This window comes from Lotus japonicus, chromosome 3, assembly GCF_012489685.1.
Source record: "Lotus japonicus ecotype B-129 chromosome 3, LjGifu_v1.2".
Classification (NCBI taxonomy): domain Eukaryota; kingdom Viridiplantae; phylum Streptophyta; class Magnoliopsida; order Fabales; family Fabaceae; genus Lotus; species Lotus japonicus.
In genome coordinates, this window is record NC_080043.1 from 13,787,230 (window position 1) to 13,809,202 (window position 21,973).

At 33.3% G+C, this 21,973-nt stretch overlaps 2 protein-coding genes across 5 annotated transcripts; one reads left to right on the plus strand and one right to left on the minus strand.

Annotated features, from left to right (window-relative positions):
• Positions 1–1,138: 1,138 nt before the first annotated feature.
• Positions 1,139–8,557, minus strand: LOC130748443 (probable ADP-ribosylation factor GTPase-activating protein AGD11). Of its 4 annotated transcripts, XR_009022680.1 has the most exons (12): positions 8,417–8,557; positions 7,934–7,993; positions 7,529–7,651; positions 6,971–7,063; positions 6,519–6,603; positions 6,151–6,226; positions 4,843–5,006; positions 4,522–4,744; positions 4,009–4,125; positions 3,819–3,914; positions 2,078–2,498; positions 1,139–1,767 (listed from the first exon to the last, which is right to left on the minus strand). XR_009022680.1 is itself a non-coding variant. In XM_057601661.1 (11 exons), the coding sequence occupies exons 3-11, from the start codon at positions 7,569–7,571 to the stop codon at positions 2,217–2,219; spliced, it is 1,179 nt and encodes a 392-aa protein (XP_057457644.1). In that variant the 5' UTR covers positions 7,572–7,651; positions 7,934–7,993; positions 8,417–8,557; the 3' UTR covers positions 2,018–2,216. The 4 variants fall into 4 exon arrangements, 3 of the variants coding, with proteins under 3 accessions (XP_057457644.1, XP_057457645.1, XP_057457646.1); XM_057601661.1 differs by lacking the exon at positions 1,139–1,767 and having other exon boundaries at positions 2,018–2,498; XM_057601662.1 differs by lacking the exons at positions 1,139–1,767; positions 8,417–8,557 and adding an exon at positions 8,081–8,296 and having other exon boundaries at positions 2,018–2,498.
• A 9,372-nt stretch (positions 8,558–17,929) lies between these two features.
• On the plus strand, positions 17,930–21,752 carry LOC130748159 (uridine 5'-monophosphate synthase). The gene is made up of 7 exons (XM_057601321.1): positions 17,930–18,085; positions 18,920–19,750; positions 20,024–20,107; positions 20,273–20,355; positions 20,455–20,542; positions 20,632–20,886; positions 21,371–21,752. The coding sequence occupies exons 2-7, from the start codon at positions 18,953–18,955 to the stop codon at positions 21,497–21,499; spliced, it is 1,437 nt and encodes a 478-aa protein (XP_057457304.1). The 5' UTR covers positions 17,930–18,085; positions 18,920–18,952; the 3' UTR covers positions 21,500–21,752.
• Positions 21,753–21,973: the final 221 nt, after the last annotated feature.

The window sequence follows — 21,973 nt, forward strand, 5'->3', positions numbered from 1 at the left end:
TGGCTCGAGTGGAAAACGCGATTCTAGGTTGTTTAGACAGATCAACTTCGGCTCAGGCTCCAGCCTAACCGAACCAGATATAAAAAAAATCAGCCACAAAGTCCAATTAAAAAGATGTAAAGATGTAGTCCAGCAAGCCCAATAATCCAATATCCCACTAAACCCTGACCATTTATATACTCTCTCTAGTCCCACTCTCAACTTTAGACACCTCTCATTTCTTCTCTTTCACTTCAGCAACCAAAAACCCTAGCCTCCACCTATCATCCTCTCAATTTGCGTCACCGCCTCTTCTCTTGTCTTCTCCCATTTTCTCATTCGCTTCGTTGTAACCTCTCCTCTCCCCACTCTCACTACATCAAAGGAACCCCAACCTTCCTTTCCACTCAGAATCAAAAGGAAACCCACTCTGTCATATGTTCCACCGTCATGGAGTTCGAAGAAGTTAAGATTTCTTTGGATTTTTCTTAGCTTCTGCCTTCTATCCTCTCATCATCTTTATTTTTTGATTTTTTTCTGGATGTACAAACCGAATGAACCCACTAGGGGTAATTGTTTACGGCTCAACCCAACCCGAGCAACCCGCCACCTAGCAGCAGAAGGTGACGGACTTTTGGTTCGGTGTTTTGGGCCCGAACCCGCTTGTTGGACAACCCTAATGAACACCCATGGGGGTGGAGATAAATCATTGCTATCAGTGGCAAATAAGTTGGGCTAAAAAAGTTCAAAACACCATTTACATGTCCCATTCTTCATTCTGCATGCATAATTATAGAGTCATGATTCATGGACCACACAATAATATATATACCCACAAATATATCTCTTTTTTTCCTCTATCTCTCACTCCTTATCTCATCATATCATATATCACATTCATTATTTCTCTCTCTTCTCTTCTCTCTAGGTGTCCAGCCACACCAATGTTCTATGAATCATTTTCAAATTATATATTTTCTCTTTATAAAGTGAATTGGAATTGTTGCCATCTTTTTCATATCGTATACGTAAGTGTACATCAAGTTACTTTATAACTAGATGTCGTGATTGTGAATTCAAGGAGAAAATCAAGGAAAGAACATGGGGAAAAGAACAATTGTGATACAAGCATACAACAAAATCAGGTTCTAAATACCCAAAGTATTTTTTGGTGTTTTCATTTGTAAATCCCATACTATTTATTTATTGTTATATTTCATTGATTTTTTTCATCGACATGTCGTGACCCTGGTTACGACAATTATCATAAGGGATGAGTTCTTTGTCGAAGAACCGCAACGACTTGAATGCACAAAAAATAGTATGTCAGCGGAGCTCCCCTAATCGATGAAAACTCTTTTCACCTTTCTGTATGGAAGCTTCAATGACCACATGATCATCATTGTTACCACTTTCAGCGCCATATCTGTTGTATGTGAATGCGATCATCTACGTCTTTTTCGGGGATACAGCAAGTTTATCAACGGATGATGGTCGGCAACATGCAATAGTAGTGACTTAAGGTGCTTTTTCCAAGTATTTGCCGAGACTCTGCCGCCTGCGAAGGACCCGGCCACCAACCTGCTATTGTTTGGGGTTCTCCTTTGATCATCGGCTTGCCTTGGTGGCAGGGTTATCATTAAGGCAGGGTCATCGCGGCGTGCTCTGTTATTGGGACACACTCTTCTTGGTGTACGACCGGCAGTCAATTTGGTCCTCCAGATTGATCATTTCATGTGTATCTCGTGCCATGATGCTTCTTAATCAGTATCGTTGCTCTTTTCTTTTCTGAAAATAATGAAATAAATATGATAATATCACCATCCTCAAGACCTGTTATTTTTCTACTAAGTGTAGTTTGATTATATGAATTAATCTGTCATAAATTCATAATACCCTACCATATATTAAGTTTATAGATAACAAACCTAAAAGACTATAAAGATTCAAGAGAGAATATTAACCTAAACTTGGTTAGTGGAAATAGGATCCTGCTCCTTTTTCTTTTTAAATAAATTCTACCAACATGAGCATGAGCTTTAACAAAAAGGCAAAAAGGTTGAAATTTATCAATAAAGTCTCTTCCGAAAACACTTACTGATAAATCATATTTGTTCATCTACAGAAGGATGGTCACAGTCTCACAGGATAATATACAAAGGGAAACTGAGACAAGACAATCTACACTGATATATGCTCCAAACTGTATTCTGCTAAGTTATGAACTTCTATCTCAGCTACTGAGTAAGAGGAACACATTCAAGCTCAATCTCCAGCACACCTCTCTCAACTCTCTGTAGCCTCACTGAGATGTCCTGTCTGACCTTCCCATCCTCAAGGGTGATGATTCCATCTTTCACAAGATTGTTGTCACCACTCGCTACCCATTTCCCAAGCTGCATCGACTCGTTGATCGATGATTTCTCATATGCCTTTGCAGCTGCGACTAGAGGTTGAATATCTATTTCAGCCTCACCCATGAAATCATCAGTTGAGAAAGTGTCCTTGTCGTACACAAGCTGCATATAAGCATCATATCAAATCTGATCAAACAGGAATGGAAGAGAAAATTTGAATAAGAGCTATATTATCAATGACAGAACTTAAAGGAGTGGTTTCTGATACAAATGTAGCAATGAAGCAATGAATAGAAAAGTTTGGATGATGGAATCTAAATAAGTTAAATGTACACATAAAAGACACTTCACACTAGTTGAGCAGATTAGGAGGGAAAATGGGATTTATAAGAAGAGAGAAAGAGGAAGCTGTTTTGCAACACTCAAGTTATTGATAACAATTTAAGAATGTCAAAATGAAATGAAAGTTAATAGTATAAAGAAATCTTTAGTTAACATTTTCTTTAATATAAACTGTAGATATAGGTAGGGCAAAGAAGATAAAAAGAATGCAACATGAAGCATAAGAATAAGAGATAGTAAAATATATTGTAATAGAAGGAGCACAGTTACATGAACTATGTATCGTGAAGCGCTGAGAACACAGGATCATGGTTTCTTGTATGAACTTAATGTGCATATTGTGTCATTTGATTCCCAAAATATGAAATTCAAGCCAGAGAGGGTGGAGACCGTACACTTTTTTTTTTTCAATTTGCAACCCCTTAAATCCATTTATCTTACAGTAAATATGAAGCACGGATTGTGTCATTTAAACAACTTGAATCTGTATTATTTTTCCATATAAGCAAATAGCCCACAGTTCAATTACTGACTTCCTAGTTGAGCTTAAACTAATATAAATATTCAAAAAATTTATTCAACTCTCATAACTTTTTTAGACGAATGAGGAACCATGATTTGATGAGGTTTTCATCTTCCAGTAATGTTGATGATTGTAGGTGTGGTGCACAAACTGTCACAATTTTAGATGTTATATAGATGATGACCTTAGTAACTTTTATATTTGAAGAATTTCTTCATACTAAATATGTAATTGTTTTATATTATGATTTCCTAATAACAAAATCATTTACTTATTCACTTATTTGTTATATCATTTCACCAATTGCAGCATTAAGATTATATATTTAAATATGTATCAATTTGTTTTGTGATTGTTGCTTATTGTCACCTCCTCTCATACTCCGCATTTGCATTCTCTCACTTTCTTTTTTTTGCTGAGACTGTCATTGATGAAAATCTAAATAAATTCTAAGACAAGATTACAACAACAACAACAGAAACAACAACAACAACAACAACAAAAGCCTTATCCCACTTAAAGAGGTCAGCTATAAGAGGAGGACTTATCCAAAGACCAATTTCATCTTTTTGTCTTTCCTCTTATGATTACTCACAATCCTAATCAATTGGACTTACCACTTTAAGAGGAGGAACGCTATCGGGAATTGACAGCATCAGGCTTTCATTCCAAACTGGATTTAAATTGCTCTTTATGACACGTGTCTTCATCGACTGTAAGAACAGATATTAAAGATGTTACATTGTTCATGTTAATGTTCTCCTTTACATGTATAATGCCAAGTAGTTGAGAGATGAGGAAACTCACTTGGTGACCCAGAGAGAGGATGACATAAGGGTCACTAGTCATTACATCCCGGATAGCCAGGTTTGTGCCTTTGACCACATTAACCTTTATCAATCCAACAAATTCAATCATACCTGCCTATAACAGTAAATAGGGAGAAACAGGATTCAGTATTCAAGGAAAAAAATAAAGTTAATAGTTCACTACGCATCATTTTCAGTCATATTCTATTCAGAATAAGGTGAAAAAATAGCATGCTTCAGATTAGATGAATGGTGCAATACCCAAGATGCTTATTATTAGTAAGGCTTTGAAGTAAAAAAACACATATGGAAAAAGAAGTAACAGAATGTCAATGCAACAAAATCTAAGTAGAATACATTGTGTAATAATATCACATACACAAACATAAAAAGAATTCAAAGTAGAATACAAATATTCCATATTGCAAAGCATAATGTGTTGAATTAACTGACTTCAAAGTTTATTCAACAGATGAATGACAGAGCTACCAATAATGAAATAAAACATTACCAACGAGTTGCTCTTCTTTGTACTTTTATTCTCAGAATCTTTTCTTCCCCAGCTGTTTCGAAATGATAAACCAATACGACTTTTAGTTTGTTGTTTATCATATTGTTTTTTGTATTGTGAGGAGGAACTGCTGCACGAGGATGAAGTTCTTCCATGAGTTGGTACAAAGGGACAGCACAAATTCTCCTCGGTATCCAAAAACTGTAGCAGCTCATATTTTCTCCTGAATCATAAAATTACATCTGCGAATCACGATGGAGTACTTCCTTAACAGAAATATGATATGGTTGTATGTATGCATGCTTCTTTTTTTTCAGTTACCTAATATAATCAGAGCGCTCCTCAATGGTGGAATGTGGATTTGGTTTTTTTATGTTACTTGGCATGCAAGCTTCATACTTCTTATTGATCACTGTATTTCCACCCATCTTCACTAATGCATCAACTTGTTCATCTGTCCATTCATCTAGCTTCAGTGATAGAACCTAAAATAATATCACATAATGTTAGATTTTCCACTTGAAAATATGCAACTAATTGTGTGTAAGCATATGAAAGGGTGGGCCTGAACAAGAGGCAGAGAATACTCCCCTCCCGCCAAATCGTGAATACTGAACATGTTAGGATTGCTTAAATAGCAATGACTAGGTGCTAAATTTGAATACAAAGTTGTCAAAGAGATTTTTAGTCTTCACAATAACTTCCCCTTCTACACTAACGAAGGTTATTTATCATTTAGTATTTCTCCCATGATAGTTAAAACATAAAATGTCCATCAACTACATGGAATCATATCTTCTTTTGCATGGCCTTCACTAAAAGTAATTTAAATTTTGGTTTACAACAACTGTTCTATTTACAAAGAATTTCATCAGATAACTATTCTCAGTCACAGTGGTTAGTGATCAATGATGGGATCACTTTCATACAATTTAACATGAAGTGTATGTTTGGGAGCCTTAGAATCAATTCTCATTGACTAGAATTACTTTTAGGTGGTTATATAGATGTTTGACAATTAACTTAGAGAGTTGATTTGTGGTCCCAAAATAAATTCTTCAGAGAAGCTACAGAGAGTAGCTTCTGCGGTGGACATAACCAATTGTTGGATTTCATAACTGGATTTCACAAAATTACCCTATACAGCTAAACAAATCACTTCCCGTAAAATTATCCAAACATAAATCCCTTCACTTTCACCTCACTTTAACTCATTTTAGTTTTTTACCAAAATCAATATGCCAATGTTGTTCCAAACACGCACGGAGTAAGTTGACAGAAGAGAAGGATGGATAACAAAGAAAGCAGGGAATGTACAGAAAAGTGTGTGAATTGTTGTATATAATGTAATAAAACTTCAGAAATAGTTCACTATAAAGGATGAAGTATTTTTTTAATTTAAAAACAACCTTTAGCTGAGATTATAAATTGTGAACATAGTCTACCCTAGGATAAATGTTTCCAGATAGCTGAGATATCAGAGAAGTAATTTTCTCATAATTTATTGTAACACTCCCAACCCTCTTCTTTTATGTCCAAGAAGAAATACATCCTTGGAAAGGTAGATGATCGTTGTAAGCTGTCAAAAAACTAGTTTCTTACATGTTATGTTAGGATTTAGGAACATACCTTCGATATATGGACTCCTAGGCTTCTATGTATACCAGAGCACTTGATGCAGATAAATACTCCATGACTTGAAGATCTGATATCAAAGAAATGCAGTAAATAAAATCAAATACAATTAAAAGAAAAATATGAACCAATGATTCTCTGATAAAACTAACGTGTCAATGAACTTTTAATATCATATTTCATGTCTTCAAAAGGAATATTTTTCTCGTCAGTCAACTTAGAGAATGAATGAAAACATTTTTCCAGAAAGATACAGCAACAACATCTAGTACGTGGATTGTGATCATGTTATTTAAACAACAGGGTCAGTGAGAAATGCATGTAGGCTAAATTCCTTTAAGAACCAAGCTGATGATACTTACACCCATTTTGGCTCTAATGATCCACAATCAGCGCAATACCTGTTCCCAGCTTGACGCATCAGATTGTCTAGCCTTTGCTGTGGTCCTAATAATTGAAAGTATGAGGAAATATAATTAATTGTTAAGATCAAACTAATCATGTAAAGCCATGTGAGATAAAGTTTCTTTTTGAAAGGACAATAACCAAGTTGAGATCTGGCGCGTCTACAGTGTAAGATATTAACATAAAACACACGGTTGATCTTTTTTAGAATTACACATACTAAAAAGAAATTAGCAAGAAGGTAAAATTGGAAGTTCATTAAGAATATCAAGTCTAATGTCCAGGTATTTAATAGGAAACGCCCCCTATGGCTAATCCTTGATTTTAGAATAAAAAATGCGCCTATACACTTCACAAACCAAAATAAAGCATAGATAACAAAACCAATACTATACAAAGGGTAAATTACCAGAAAATATCCATTCCTCCTTTCGACTTTGAGAATTCAAACTTGGTGTTTCAGAGCAGAAGAGATCATAAAGGCAAGATCCTGGCCCTGCAGCTGAGACATTTCACTGTATAGTTAGGAACTAGTAAGTTAAATTTAGAAAATACTTGCCTTTCAACAAAAAAAACTTAGGAAATACTTCTATTTTACTTAAATGAAGTCAATGATGATATAACTCATCACTGATTCTGCATTAGTCATACCACATGGTGCAAGCCACAATATCTAAAGTTGATACACCCTCAAAAAATCATAAAAATGAAAAAATTCTACCAGAATTCATGACAAACAAACATTTAACTATATATTCTATAGGGAATTAACTACACCTCTGGTAGTAGCATTCATAATTATTAAAAAATTCAAAAGTACTTATCATGATTTTCCAGTTACTTGAGAGAAAGGATTTTGCATTATCGCTTCTCACCTATGGGTGATCTGTCATATGAATGCTTAACCAAAATAAAGGAGGGGACAGGGGAAGAAGAAGAAGGCGACTAAATGGATAAAAAAATTTACCTGATACACCATTGATATCAGAATTTTCCTGATGTATAGACATCTCCAGTTTCCAATAATAGAAACCAAATCGAGTAAGGGCACTACAATCTCAGAACAGCCATAAATTTGTCAACTGCTTCTCTGCATGGAGATATAAAGGCACTTCACACATTCATTCTGATCATATTTCAAATGGAAAATACGATTCAACGTGAAGAAACATAAACAATGCACAAGAGGTCGCAACGAGAAAAGCCACAATACAACTCAAAATGAAGAAACATACACTATTGGGATTATCATTAGGCTGAAATGTGAGAGCCACAATGCAACTAAGAATGAATAAACATAAACTATGGCCAATTGGTTTAATTAACACAGCTATAATAGAAGGGGAAAAAACTTTTTTTAAGAAAATCTTACAGATTAGATGGTATCTTTTCTCCCCTTAAACATTGGCATGAGTCAATGGCAGCTTATTCTCTGCAACAAACCAAAAGATTGTCAAAAATTAAACACCAAATCAAGGAAATTAATTAATGGGTTTTGTGAATCATTGAAGCAGCATACAATGAGGTAGGAAAGCTAAAGATTTTCAATGAATCTTTAAGGAAATTGGTGTTTGAAACCCCTTGAATTGAAGATGAAAAAATCTGAAACTGGGAAAATTGAATTGAAAACCCCCTAAACAAAACAAGACAGAGATTCAGGAAAAAGAAGAAAAAAAACATGAATTTTATTGTTAGAATCAGTGTTCTTGACAAATTGAATAGTTTTTTATTAAAAAAATTGATATTAAAGAAATGGAATTGTTGGGTATGAAAAGTCAATGTGAGAAAATTAAAGATTAATGAGATTGATTGAAGATAATCTTTGTTATGATGGGATGAATGTTGTTTGACTCACCAAGGAACATTCGATTTGATGTTCAGAGAGAAATAATTGAACGCGCTTACAATTCCATGGGCGTGTTAAGTCTTGTACGTGACAAATTGACAAGTATTTAACAAACACACATTGGTATCATCAATGTCTCATCTATAAGCCATAAATAGAATTTTCCAGTTTGTTTTTCTTTTCTAAATCAAAATTAATAAAAAATAAAGAAGAAAGGCTATAACTTATAAGGAACAAAACATTTTGTGGGTCTAGTTGACACAATTGGTTATAACTTTCGGGTTTAATTTCTCTCCTCATAAGTTGAGGGTTTAAATCTTTTACATCCAGTTAAATCTCAGTTTGTAGACAATCTTCATCAAGGATCATTTGGTGCTCCTACTTTAGAGTATGGCTTTAGTAGTCTTTCCAACATGTCTTTCTTTTAGCTTAAGTAAGAAGGTTGCGGCACCTTTTACAACCAACACAGTCTTCTCTGCTTGTTGATGCAAGGAATTACGAGCAAACTTGAAGATGCCCGAAGAGATGAAACCTTGAAGGTCATGAATAACCCAACCTAGTTCTCATAGTAGGGAGTAACACTTACTTAGACAAGATGTTAGAGGACATATGAATTTTGCATCCACTAGCTCCATGTCCGGTAGTCATGAAGGTGTATTCTCTCTATTCTGTCATTTTGTAAAAATAAACTCTTTTGTCGGTAAAGTTCACATATTTATATTTTTAGGATTTGATATGACTACTAGGCCGCTAAAATAGGCTCTGAGCAATGAGATGGGACATAATGGTTGTTCACTTCGTATAATCATATTTTAACCATGTGCCCTATAAACATTCGTGATAGGGTTTAGGCATTATTGTCGTCGACATGTATCTGGTATCAACAAAAAAAAAAGGTTATGCTTCATGAGTCAGCTCAACTCAACCCACTTTTAAAATCTATTAGAAAATCAGAGGTTCACATTTTGTGTGTGTGTTTTTTTTTGTTGCAAGGCTTACTGCATTTTTATTTTTATTAAACTTTTATAATTTAGTCAATAAAAAATTAAAATAAAATTTGTAATATAATAACAGCAACAGTTTTACTTGTTACATACAAAATTCTCAAATTAATGCATCTTGCACTTAAAAGTTATTCACATAGCCGACATTTATTAATTTTTGTCGTTGTGGAAAATCCGTACTGGTTTTATGAGGCTCATGATGTTGTGTCTCGTCCACAAATATTTTCTGCTTCTCTGCTTTTTCTTAATTTTTATAGACTATACAACTTGCAAGTTGCAACGGCCAGCATTCATAATATCTTCAATGTCAATATGCCTTATCCATATTTTTAGTTTGTGGCCTGCACGTTTTTGTGTTTGGTGAAACACAGGTAAACATAATTATTGAAACAGATAATCAACATACTATTTTCTGATTTTAGATTTTGTTTTATCAAAGGTTGTGGTCAGCGAATGATCAGAATTTGTTTTGTTTCTCGATTGAATTTTTAATTACATTACTCCTACAATCGTGCTGTTTTTTTTTTAATAATTTTCCAACAGTCAATGAAATGAAGTCTCTCAATTATAAAATAATGTCTTTTTGTTAGGTTTCTGTCCATGGTCTGAAGTATGATTGGCATTACATGCATATGAATATTTGCTACTAATCTGATTCGATGGCAAGCATGCAATTCCAATTTGAGTAGTATAAGAGAGATGTTGAGCTCGACATAGATAGAGAATGCTGTGCACACTTTTAGGTTATGTTTGATTAGGAAAAGAAATTGGGAGAAAAGAAAAGTAGAAGGAAAGAGAGGAAAATGAAAGAAAGAAGAAGGAGAGAGAGATAGTTTTTGTTGGTTTACAAATAGATTAGATTAGGTAGTTGTGTGGGATCAGTTAATTAACGTCACGATTCTCTAATCAGACGATTATTCGAGGAATGGATTATGTTTCTTAATATAAATTCCTAAGACACTTCAAAAAGCTCTTAAGTATCGAGATTGAAAAGTTGTTACTAAGGTAAGGCTATGAACTAAGCGAACAACTAATATGGTTAAAAGGCTTAAAGCGATACAAATAAAGGCAGAAGTAAATGACTGAAATATAAAGGGTTGAAAAACTGTAAACGAATTAAAATACTGAAAGGTAAAGGCAAGAAAGTAAAGGCAAAAGATAAATGTGAGAAATTTGTAGATTTGATTGATTATTTTAGTTGCGTTTTTGTCCAAATGACTCCTCTATTTATAGAGAGAAATTCAGCTAACCTACGACAGTTAACAATCACATGCCACTACCCATGTTCCCCAATCTTTACAAATTTTACAAATCGCGGGATGTTAGTGTTTTGCTTCTCCTAGTCAGCATGGTAGCTTGTTTTGAGTCGTATCAGTTAGTTTGTTGGCAGTAACCGCTCTCCCTAAATTTAAGGAATTGAGCATGTTGGGGCTTTTGCATGTGAGGATCTTCTAGAAGCCCATAAAATCTCTTCAATTATGTATTTGAGCCCCTTGTACCTTTTCTCAAATCGTGTCCATATACGTTATTCCTTCATCTAACCGTTTTATCTTAGCTTACCAACAACTAATCCTAGACCCTCAGCTAGCCCTTCCAATAACTAGTATGTCTTAACCATTGGCGATTCTCTTCGACCGCCTTAATTAGTAGCCGGTGCAGATTTTTGGGTGTCAATTGTTTTTTAAGTTGTTTGGTTTGAAAGAATGTGTAAAGAAAAGTGGAAGGAAAGAAACGAAATGTATTATATATATTATCCCTATTTTGCCCTATGTATTTACATTTTTACGATGTATATTAAGACAAAAATAAGTCATTTTAAAAAATACATTCAATTTTTTTTTGAAAACTCAAATTTAAATATTATAATTATTATTTAACCTTTTTAAAAATATTATAATAATATTTAGTTTATATTAAATCTAAAAAATAAAATTAAAATATTTTTGACTAAAACTATAAATATCATCGTAATATTTAAAAATTTATATAGGTATTACATCATTTATCTTCAAAATATTATTATTATTATTATTATTATTATTATTAAATTAAATCAAAGGTAAATAGTCAAATTAGTCTCTGAGTTTGTAAGCGAGTTTGATTTTTGTCTCTCTAACGAAAAATGACGTTTAGTGGCGACCAAAAACCGCCAGTAATTATATATATAACCACCACTAAGTGTTATTTTTCGTCAGAGGGACTAAAATCAAACTCGCTTACAAACTCAGGAACTAATATGACCATTAGCCCTTAAATCAAATAAAATTGATTAGATATAAAATAAAAAAAATCATAAACTTTCACTAACAAAGAACAAAAAAGAATGGGCATAATAGGCAATTCAATTCAAAACAGTGCACTTCTGCCCTTTTCTTTCGCATTTGGGCTGATTGGTGGACTCTTGTCTTTTTTCCCTGCTTTGCTACTTTTTAGACAACTGAACAGAAGAACAAATTTTGAAATCTTGTTTTCATTCCTCTCTCAATCTTTCCTTTGTTTATCTTTTGAAACAAATGAAACCTTAAAAAATTCAATGTTTGAGCTGATTTTTGAACAAAGCTGCTTCAAGTTAGGATCTAAATGATCCACGTGTTTCAAAGTAATGAGCATAGAGTTTGAGAGAACTTAGAATATTATTGATTAAAACAGATTAGAAACCGAACGACCAAAGGCAATACAAGATGTGTAGGGATTTGACACCGTATAGACTCATCAATTAGATAAAGCAGATCGTGTTTCCTCTTCATCATGCAAGTCTTCACTTTTTACTAGTTTTTCTTTCACATTTCACTTTTTCCACTTTTGACCTGCCTATTGCAAATTTTGAAATTCATCATAAAACACGTGATTTTTGTAAAAATAATACAAAATTAAGGTACCAAAATATATGAAAAACATAGTAAAAATCATGCACTTTAGACTCGCATTGGAAGGTGGGAAGTACTCTGTCACAAATATTTTGGTATACAATCCACTCCTCTTATGTGGTGATGTATCATTCAAGAAGGGAAGTGAATCAATCTGACACCCTATATGTGAGGGAGAATTAAGATAATCCAAAGCGAATAGCGCTAATAGGCACATTGCTGCACTTCACCATATATGTGATCTTTAGGAACTTCTTCAAGTGGACCAACAGATGTCCTAAGAGGCCACTGAACTGTACAAAATTATGGACCATTGACATGAGTGTCGGCTTCAACTCAAAATTTGTAGATGTAACTATAGGACGACATATGTTATCCGTCACTCCAATGGTGAAAGTGAAGAACTTCTACAATGTCCCCTCTAATAATGGTGCATCTTTAGCCTTTCTCTTTGCTCTCTTGTTAACTTGTGAGTTAATTTTACTGTCAAACTGCAAAACATGCTTCAAAGAACGGATTAGCATGCACTTGAACCACCCAAAGGAAAATAAAACAACAACTTATATAAAGAAAAAACGACTAAAGACAAAAACAAAGAGAGTAACATGAAAACATAGAAAATAGAAAAGCAGTAAACACCTAAATCAATGAAACCTTTAAAATTAACCATTTAATTTAGTTTCCGGTAATGACACAAAAAATTTGTTGGGTTTCAAACACATCTATCTATATATATTAGAAAAGAACAACTTCTAGCATGACGTGTCGCTCCCACAGGCCAAGTTAGTGACGTGTCGCTCCCAGATTAATTCTCATAAAAATTATTCCACGTGTCAATTTGTTAGAGGATATAATTTTCAATTGATATATATTTTAATTTTATATATTCTAACCTAATTAATTGATATTATTTTAGAAGATATAATTTTCAATTGATATATGTTTTAATTTTATATATTCTAAAATAATTGATTGATATTATTTTAAAAGATAAGATTTGGTCTTTTAATTTATTTTAAATTTATTTTTAGAATAAATTGATTAATTTTTATTGAATTTTCGAATTTTTTATTAATTCGGGATTTTATGAGTTTTTATTGTGATTTGCTAGATTTTGTTAGTTTTTATCTATCTTTATTTAATACCATTTTTAATATTAGATTTGATTGGGATTTAGGTTGTTAATTTCTTAATTTTATTTTAATTTATCTTATCATTTATTTTAAATCCAGAAAATACTTTATTTTATTTTAGATTCACTTTAAGAGTATATTAATTAAATTTTCTTAAATTTTCAGATTTTTAATTAATTCAGGATTTTATGAGTTTTTATTGTGATTTGCTAGACTTGGTAGTTTTTATCTATCTTTATTTAGTACCTTTTTAAATTTTAGATTTGATTAGAATTTATGTTGTTTATTTCTTAATTTTATCTTATTATGTATTTAATTTTACTTCCAGGAAATATTTTATTTTATTTTACATTTATTTATAGAGTATAATAATTAATTTTTATTGAATTTTCGAATTTTTAATTAATGCAGGATTTTATGAGTTTTTATTGCGATTTTCTAGATTTTGATAGTTTTTATCTATCCTTATTTATTATTTATTTAATTTTAATTTCATGAAATATTTTATTTATTTTTGAGTTACATTTAGAGTATAAATGAATTTTTATGGTATTTTTATTGAATTTTCATATTTTTATTTAATTCAGGATTTTATGAGTTTTTTATTGTGATTTGCTAGATTTTGGTAGTTTTTATCTATCTTTATTTAGTACCTTTTTAAAGTTTAGATTTGATTAGGATTTAGGTTGTTTATTTCTTGATTTTATCTTATTATTTATTTAATGCTAATTCTAAGAAAAGGGAGTTGATTTGGTGCTGAGGGTCTACAAAGCTACCATGGACACGCAGAGATTTGATAGCTGCTATTTCTACCTCTGCCACATGTCGCGATCACGACAGAGGTATGTCGTAAGATGATGTTACGTGAAGAAGAGTTTATCATGCTGTGATTGATGGTTTGTGCTATTTCGTTTATCCTTTGTTCGTAATTCAATCCTGGATTCTTAAATTTCACATATTTTGTGTGTTTTGATCCAAAAGTTTACAAATTTTTGCATAGACCCTTTAACGAATCATTGTTGAAGACGTAATGTTTTTTCTATTGTTCTACTTCCGCTTTTGTATTTTTTTAAACCAGATTTTAGTATAGTTTGTAGAAATCCATGCGTTTGAAGCCATTCTAAACCAGATTTTGGTATAATTTATAGAAATTTACGAAACTTAGGATAGCCTGAATTTATATTTATTTCTCAAATTTTGCACGTTTGTATTCATCATGTTTGAGCTGTGTATATAAGTATACTATTTGCACTGTATGTGAATGATGCACAACTTACTATTTTTTTTTAATGATGCACAGGTCAGTCAAATTGATGAAAGCATATGAAGAGCTCACATTTAATCTTCATGAGTATGGTTAGCTCATTCTTAAGGTTGGTTCATGTTTTTCTCAAACTCATTAGTTTTGCATATACTCATGTTTTAGTATGCCAATTGGGTGACTTATCTTACTTTACTCTATATATTTCCTTAAGTTCAATTTAAATTGATTGTTAGTTTAAGTTTATTGGTGAAGTAACCACAATTATTTTGGGTGAGAGAATTATTTTGTTTTTTTCTTACATGTATAGATAATTTGCTGGGGTGCGCACATATGAGGCAATACATCATTTTTTGTTTCTCTTGACTGAAATGTTCCTTTGATTTTTTGTTTCACAAGGACTCTACCCCAAGATTCACAAATACACTAAATACAATTCTTTCACCACAGTCCTTTCAAATTGGTGAAAGAGAGTATTTTGTTCTTCAAGACTTCATTTTGGGTTTCTGTTTCAATCTTCTTCATGAATTGATTTTGTTCTTCAACTAATTGTAAGATGTCATATCCTTTAAGGATTCGTGCTTTTATCTTCTTAATCAAAAGCAAAATGATTGAGGAAAAGAAAATCTTCTAGGGTGCAGAATATTCACTAATTGGAAAAAAAAAAATAACACATGTCATTCTCAGATTAATTCTCATTAAAAAATTCATTTTTAAATTTTAGATTTGATTAGGATTTATGTTGTTTATTTCTTGATTTTATCTTAATTTATTTTTGATTTATTTTTAGAGTAAAAAAAATACATTTTTAAATTTTAGATTTGATTAGGATTTAGGTGGTTTATTTCTTGATTTTATCTTAATTTATTTATTATTTATTTTTAGAGTATTAATTAATATATCCCAAACTTTTTTTTAAGAAGAGTGAGTTTGAAAGCTATAGCTTAAGTTAATTTGTTAATATATTCTCAAATAATAATAATAATAATAATAATAATAATAATAATAATAACATGTGTGTGCGGATATGGGCCGGTTGGGTACTATAGTACCCATACCCGCACCCATACCCTCTATTTTTTGCGGGTAATTATCTATACTCAACCTCATACCCATTTAGCGGTTTTTTACCCTACCCATAGTGGATATTTTTTGCGGGTACCCTATGATTTTGAGATCCATTGTCATCCATAGATTTAGATTTTAGCAAAGATGGATAGCTTCCTATAACGACATTGAATTGTCTAAAGGTGGAGAGCTTCGAGTTGCTACCCACGTGAGTATGGAGACGGGTACATGTAATTTTTAAAAACGCGGGTATGGAGATGGTACTATAGTACCTACCCATTGTCATCCCTACTTAGTTGGAATAAACACAATAATGTTATACTTTATGATATATCTTACACAATCCTGATTTGTGCTACTATCACATTAATTTTTTTTTAAGATTAATATGTTGATAATTCCTTATATCTATGATTTGTGTTATCGTCTTCATATTTACAAAGAATGTGAAACGAGTTCCTCTTGATCTCAATCGGGCTTAGAAGAGAAGTCTTTATGTCCACTTTACTCATCAATTCTGACTTTTCTATTTCATTCGTTGTTTAATATATTTTTAATAATCAAAGTATTAATTAATATATCAAATACAATAGACATATTTCCCGTGCAACGCGCGGGTAAAAAACACTAGTGCATATATAATAGAGTAAGTACAAACTAACACAAAATTTATATAGGAGTTAAGACTCACTTTAAAAAAAAAAAAAAGTCTCAATTATTGAACTCTAGAGACTAAGGTATGAGCGTCTAATTTCAAAGGAAAACTCATTTCTAGGAAATCAAAGAGTTGGTTGGTTTTGAACATGCAAAGTAAAAAATAACAAAAACAATTAAAATTATATTGGATAATGGAATAAAATAAGCTTTGAGATTGCTAAGTAATGAGATTATATCCCCCATATTTATACATGCTATCTAAGAATCCTATGTGAGTCAACTATATCCCTCAAGTGCCAAAAAGTTGACAGGCTATACCAAACCTAACTGCAATTGTCATGCATACAAGATTATTTGAATAAGGGTGAAAAACAGAGAAACTATTTAAGAGAAGTTTCACAGTCCGTAATGGCTAGACAATTTAAAAGCATATAAAAGTAATCCTAAATCATCTGCAAGAAGCGAGTTATTCCCAATTTCCTACACTCTAAATCATCCACAAGTAGGAGTGAACTAACCTACTTGTTATAAAGTTAATTACTTCGTAATGTAAGGAACTATCTCATTTGAACTTTTTATAGTGATAGAGTTGCAAGAAATATAAAATAGAGAATGAAATTTTTGTGTAAATTGAAATGTAAATTAAAGATACATTCATAATTTCACCTCTAAATTCAGGGGATACCATGTCCTTCAGTTTTAGGGATACACGTAGAGAGTAACTTTTGTACTATCTATAAAGAGTTTGATTTATTTAAGCTTCTACTTCATTTTTTTTATCTCTTCTTTTTCAATTATACACCCATCAAATACTCTTAATTTTTCTCATTTCTTCCCATGTCTCTAAACTTAATTCATCTCCAAATACTTCACTTCAATTTAGGGGAATCAAGTCACTATTTTATTCTATGGATGTTCTCTCGTACCTTGGTAAAGTTGGCCAGTACTGATCTCTCTACCTCGTAGTCACTAACATTGCATAAGCACCAAGCAGCCACCTTATTGTCCCTGCCCAAAGAAGAAAAGTCCCTATCTCTCTCTCTCTACCTCCCCCTGGTGCACCTCTCTATCTCTCCCCCTATATTAGTTTTATTTTTCATGTGATTATGTTATATAGCATGATGCATTGTGGCTAAGTTTTGTTTTTTAAGATCAAAACATAGGTGAATGAGTTTTAAAGGTTATAATGAAATGAAGATACTGAAATGAAACTTCGCCTTCCACTTTATGGCCTCTCCACTTTTTTGAATATTGTTCCTATAAAGTCTGTGTATTATTATTCACATTGATTGTTATAGCTTCATTTGTTATCTAGATTATTGCACTTTGGCTCAAATTCAACTATATATCTGTACTAGATTTTTTTACACAAATGATTAACATCAAAGAACAACTAAATCTTATTCCAGTTTTTGACAAAATTAAATAATTTATTCACCTAAAATTTGGGTCAATCTGAAATCAATTACTTCCTCTTTTGAGTTTCAGTCTTGTGTTGTGTTGATGTAACTTTTACATCAAAACTATGTCGTTTTACCCACTTGATAGTACTATATAGTATAAACCCTCACTCAGTATACGGCTCCAAACACAAATCTAACAACATTCTGAGCATCAGAGCAAAAGCATCCCCTGCTCCTCACTCTCTCTCCGCCGTCCTCTTCCAGCCGCTACCATCATCTCCACCCGTATGTCTTTTGCTTGGCTTCTCTTTGATCTGTTCAGTAACTTCACTTCTTGTTGTTTTGTTTCTGATCATGAACGTGACCCTGTTTGCAAACTTCACCATATTCTATAGTCTTCATCTATGTGAATGTGACCCTGTTTGCCATTTTGTTTTCTCTTATGTCTTTCCTGTATGTGAATGTGAATTTGTGAATGTGAACTTGACTCTGTCTCTGTTTACCATTTTTTTTTCCTTATGTGTCCTGTATGTGAATGTTAATATGACCCTGTTTCTTATATCCATTCATATGGTCCATGAATCCTAGCTGCCATTAGTTGTGTAGAACTTTTTTTTGAGGGTGTGGATAATGATGCTTTAGAAATCTTGATCAATCTTTTGCTTGGTTGAAATATGGTTTGCCATCTTTTTTTTTTTTTGAATTTGTCTTGTTGTTTGTTGCTTCATCCTTATCACTGTGGTCTGTGGTATTTTTTTCAAACCATTTCTGTTCTGATGTGATATGCATGGTTTTAGACTGCGGTTGCACTGCACAAATTGTGAAAAATTGTGGACCAACTCGGTCTATACGAGTGTAATTGTGGTCGTGATGCGGTTGTGAAGATCTCCCAAATCCGCAATTATGGTTGCAGTTGCCAATTGCAATTTAAAACCATGTTGTAGGAATTGCCCAAATCTATGATGTGCGAATACTGTGACGAAGTTTATAGTGTGCTATCCATTCTAATGCTTAAAACGTATTTTGCATTTTTACATTTACATCTAGTTGTTTTTTTTTTCAAAATTTGCAATTGTTGATTATGATGCTTACTGAATGACACTGGTTACTTATCTCTAGGACACACTCGAAGGGCAATTTTTTGGTGTGGAAATGTCGGCGTCATCATTGAAAGAATCTCTTGTTCTTCAACTCCATGAGATTTCAGCTGTCAAGTTCGGGAACTTCAAGCTCAAGTCTGGCATCTCCTCGCCAATCTACATTGACCTCCGCCTCATTATATCTTACCCTTCCCTCCTCCACCAAATCTCTCAAACCCTGATTTCCTCTGTCTCTTCAACTTCCTTTGATGTTGTCTGTGGTGTCCCTTACACTGCCTTGCCCATTGCCACCTCTGTGTCTCTTGCTCAGAACATCCCTATGGTCATGCGTCGCAAGGAAGTCAAAGACTATGGCACTGCTAAAGCCATTGAAGGTGATTTTGAGCCTGGCCAAAGTTGCTTGATCATTGAGGATTTGGTTACCAGTGGCACATCGGTTTTGGAAACAGCTGCGCCGCTGCGTTCTGTAGGGTTGAAGATCACTGATGCTGTTGTCTTGATTGATAGAGAGCAAGGTGGGAGGGAAAATTTGGAGGAGAATGGCATCAAGCTGCATGCAATTATTAAATTGACTGAAATGGTGAAAATTTTGAAGGATCATGGGAAGCTTGATGAGGAGATGGTAGGGGTTGTTACAAGATTCTTAGACGAGAATCGGAAGGTTGCTTCTGTGGCGAAGGTGGAGAAGCCAACGACTAAGGCCAAAGCTTTGTCATTTGTAGAGAGGTCTAAGCTGTCCAAGAATCCAACAGGAAAGAGGTTGTTTGAGATAATGGCTGAGAAGGAGAGTAATCTGTGTTTGGCTGCAGATGTTGGAACTGCCGCTGAATTGCTTGAAATCGCTGAGAAGGTGAGAACTTGGTAATTTTCTTGGTAAAATAAAATCTCCCATAGCAATGAGGAAATCATTTTTAGGGACAAATACTATTCTTTTCACATGGACTCAGCTAGCGAAGTATTCTTTTCATTTATTTTTTTAATTAGTCCATGGCATGTTGTGTTCTCTCTTGTATACTTGAAAAGTCCTGTGTTCTCTGGCTTATTGTCACCAACTGGATTGTAATTAGAAGTTTGGCCATAACAATTAATTTTCTGTTAACTAATTTTGCTGGTTTTCTGTCAGGTTGGACCTGAGATATGTTTGCTGAAGACTCATGTGGATATTTTGCCAGATTTCACTCCTGATTTTGGCTCCAAGCTTCTTTCGGTATAGTTCTACAAGAACCCCTGTTGTGTTCACATGTCTCTTTTTCTTTTGAGATATCAGAAGAAACTTTTCATTCCTGATAATACTAACACTAAAAGATTTCTAGCATTTATCAAAATGGAATGGTGATTTATATATGACTATGTATGCTTTATCCTATTGAAGATTGCAGAAAAGCATAACTTCTTAATCTTTGAGGATCGTAAATTTGCTGACATTGGTAACACAGTGACCATGCAATATGAAGGGTGAGACTTCGATCAACTATCTTGGATTCCTTTTCTAGTTGGATTCTTCTCATATGTTTCTGAATTCAATATGACATGTTTCTGTTCCATTTTCTGCAGAGGGATCTTTCATATATTGGACTGGGCTCACATTGTAAATGCTCACATAATCTCCGGCCCTGGAATTGTGGACGGACTGAAATTGAAGGTCTGAAAAGATGGTCATTTTCAGTATATTATAACTACTATAGCGAGACTTTGATTGATAATCTAACATGTTTCTTGAATCATACTCAGGGTTTGCCTCGTGGGAGGGGTCTGTTGCTGCTTGCTGAAATGAGTTCAGCTGGTAACTTTGCCAAGGGAGATTATACCGCTGCTGCTGTGAAAATTGCTGAGGATCATTCTGATTTCGTAATTGGCTTTATCTCAGTCAATCCAGCATCATGGCCAGGGGCACCCATAAATCCTTCTTTCATTCAGGCAACTCCTGGAGTTCAAATGGTGACTGGTGGTGATGCTCTAGGGCAGCAATATAACACTCCATATTCTGTAAGTTTTTTCTTGTTGGCATGCATCTTTTAGTCATATACTGAGTATAAATACAGGCACAAGTATTTCACTGTTATCCATTATTCTTTCTTGGGTTGAAATGAACTTCTATGGATGAAAAAGGGTAAGGGTGAGGAGTGTGGCCCTCAAATTCCTGCATTGTCTTTAAGATTAAACGGAATTAAAAGGAGTTGTTAATATACTGTCTTGGACTCTTGGTAATTTAGATAACATCTAATTATGATATGGGCGTTTAGAACTAGTACCTAAATTCAGTTCAGAACATGTTTGTGTTTAAACAATACTATTGAGATATTTTGCTAGTTGGTTCTGTCTTATCTTTTCCTTAAGGATAGCTTGGTTGTGATATAGAGATTGTAGTTTTTCCATCCAACTCTTTCTGCTATCTGCAACTGGTTTCCTCATTTTTCTTACCCTATCTTTGAGCATAGTGATATTGACAATTCACAAAACGTTTTTGTAGGTCGTCCATGATAGGGGCAGTGACATTATCATCGTGGGACGTGGCATCATCAAAGCAGCAAATCCTGCTGAGGCAGCTCATGAGTACCGGCTTCAAGGATGGAATGCATATTTGGCCAAATGTGCTTGAGTTGAGGCCTGGATTCATAGAATAAAAAGATGAGCCTAAAGTATGTTTTCATAGGACATCGAATCTCACAGTAAGGGTATAATTTAATGTTAAAAGGATTTTCTCAGTTAGGGTTTGGATTCCCTGCAATTAGGGAAATCCTAAATTCACTGGATTTTTGTGTTTATTTATTTCATCATAAACGTGGATTTGGTCGGTAAAACTGTTGAGAGTTGCTCTTAAACAAAATTTACCTGGATGCTGCTGTTTTTTACCCCGTTTCTTCGAAACTTTTTTGAGGTTTCCGACTCTTTCCTTGAGAGGCTTGTTTTTTAAGATTTAATCAATGGTGCAGTTCATATTAATTTTACGCTAGTGATATTTAACTCTCATTCTTTCATCATTAGATTAAATTTAAAAAAATCATCAGCTACAGATTAGTGACTTGTACATCCTTTAGAAATCACAAAATCCAACTTTCTTATCCTGTTGTTG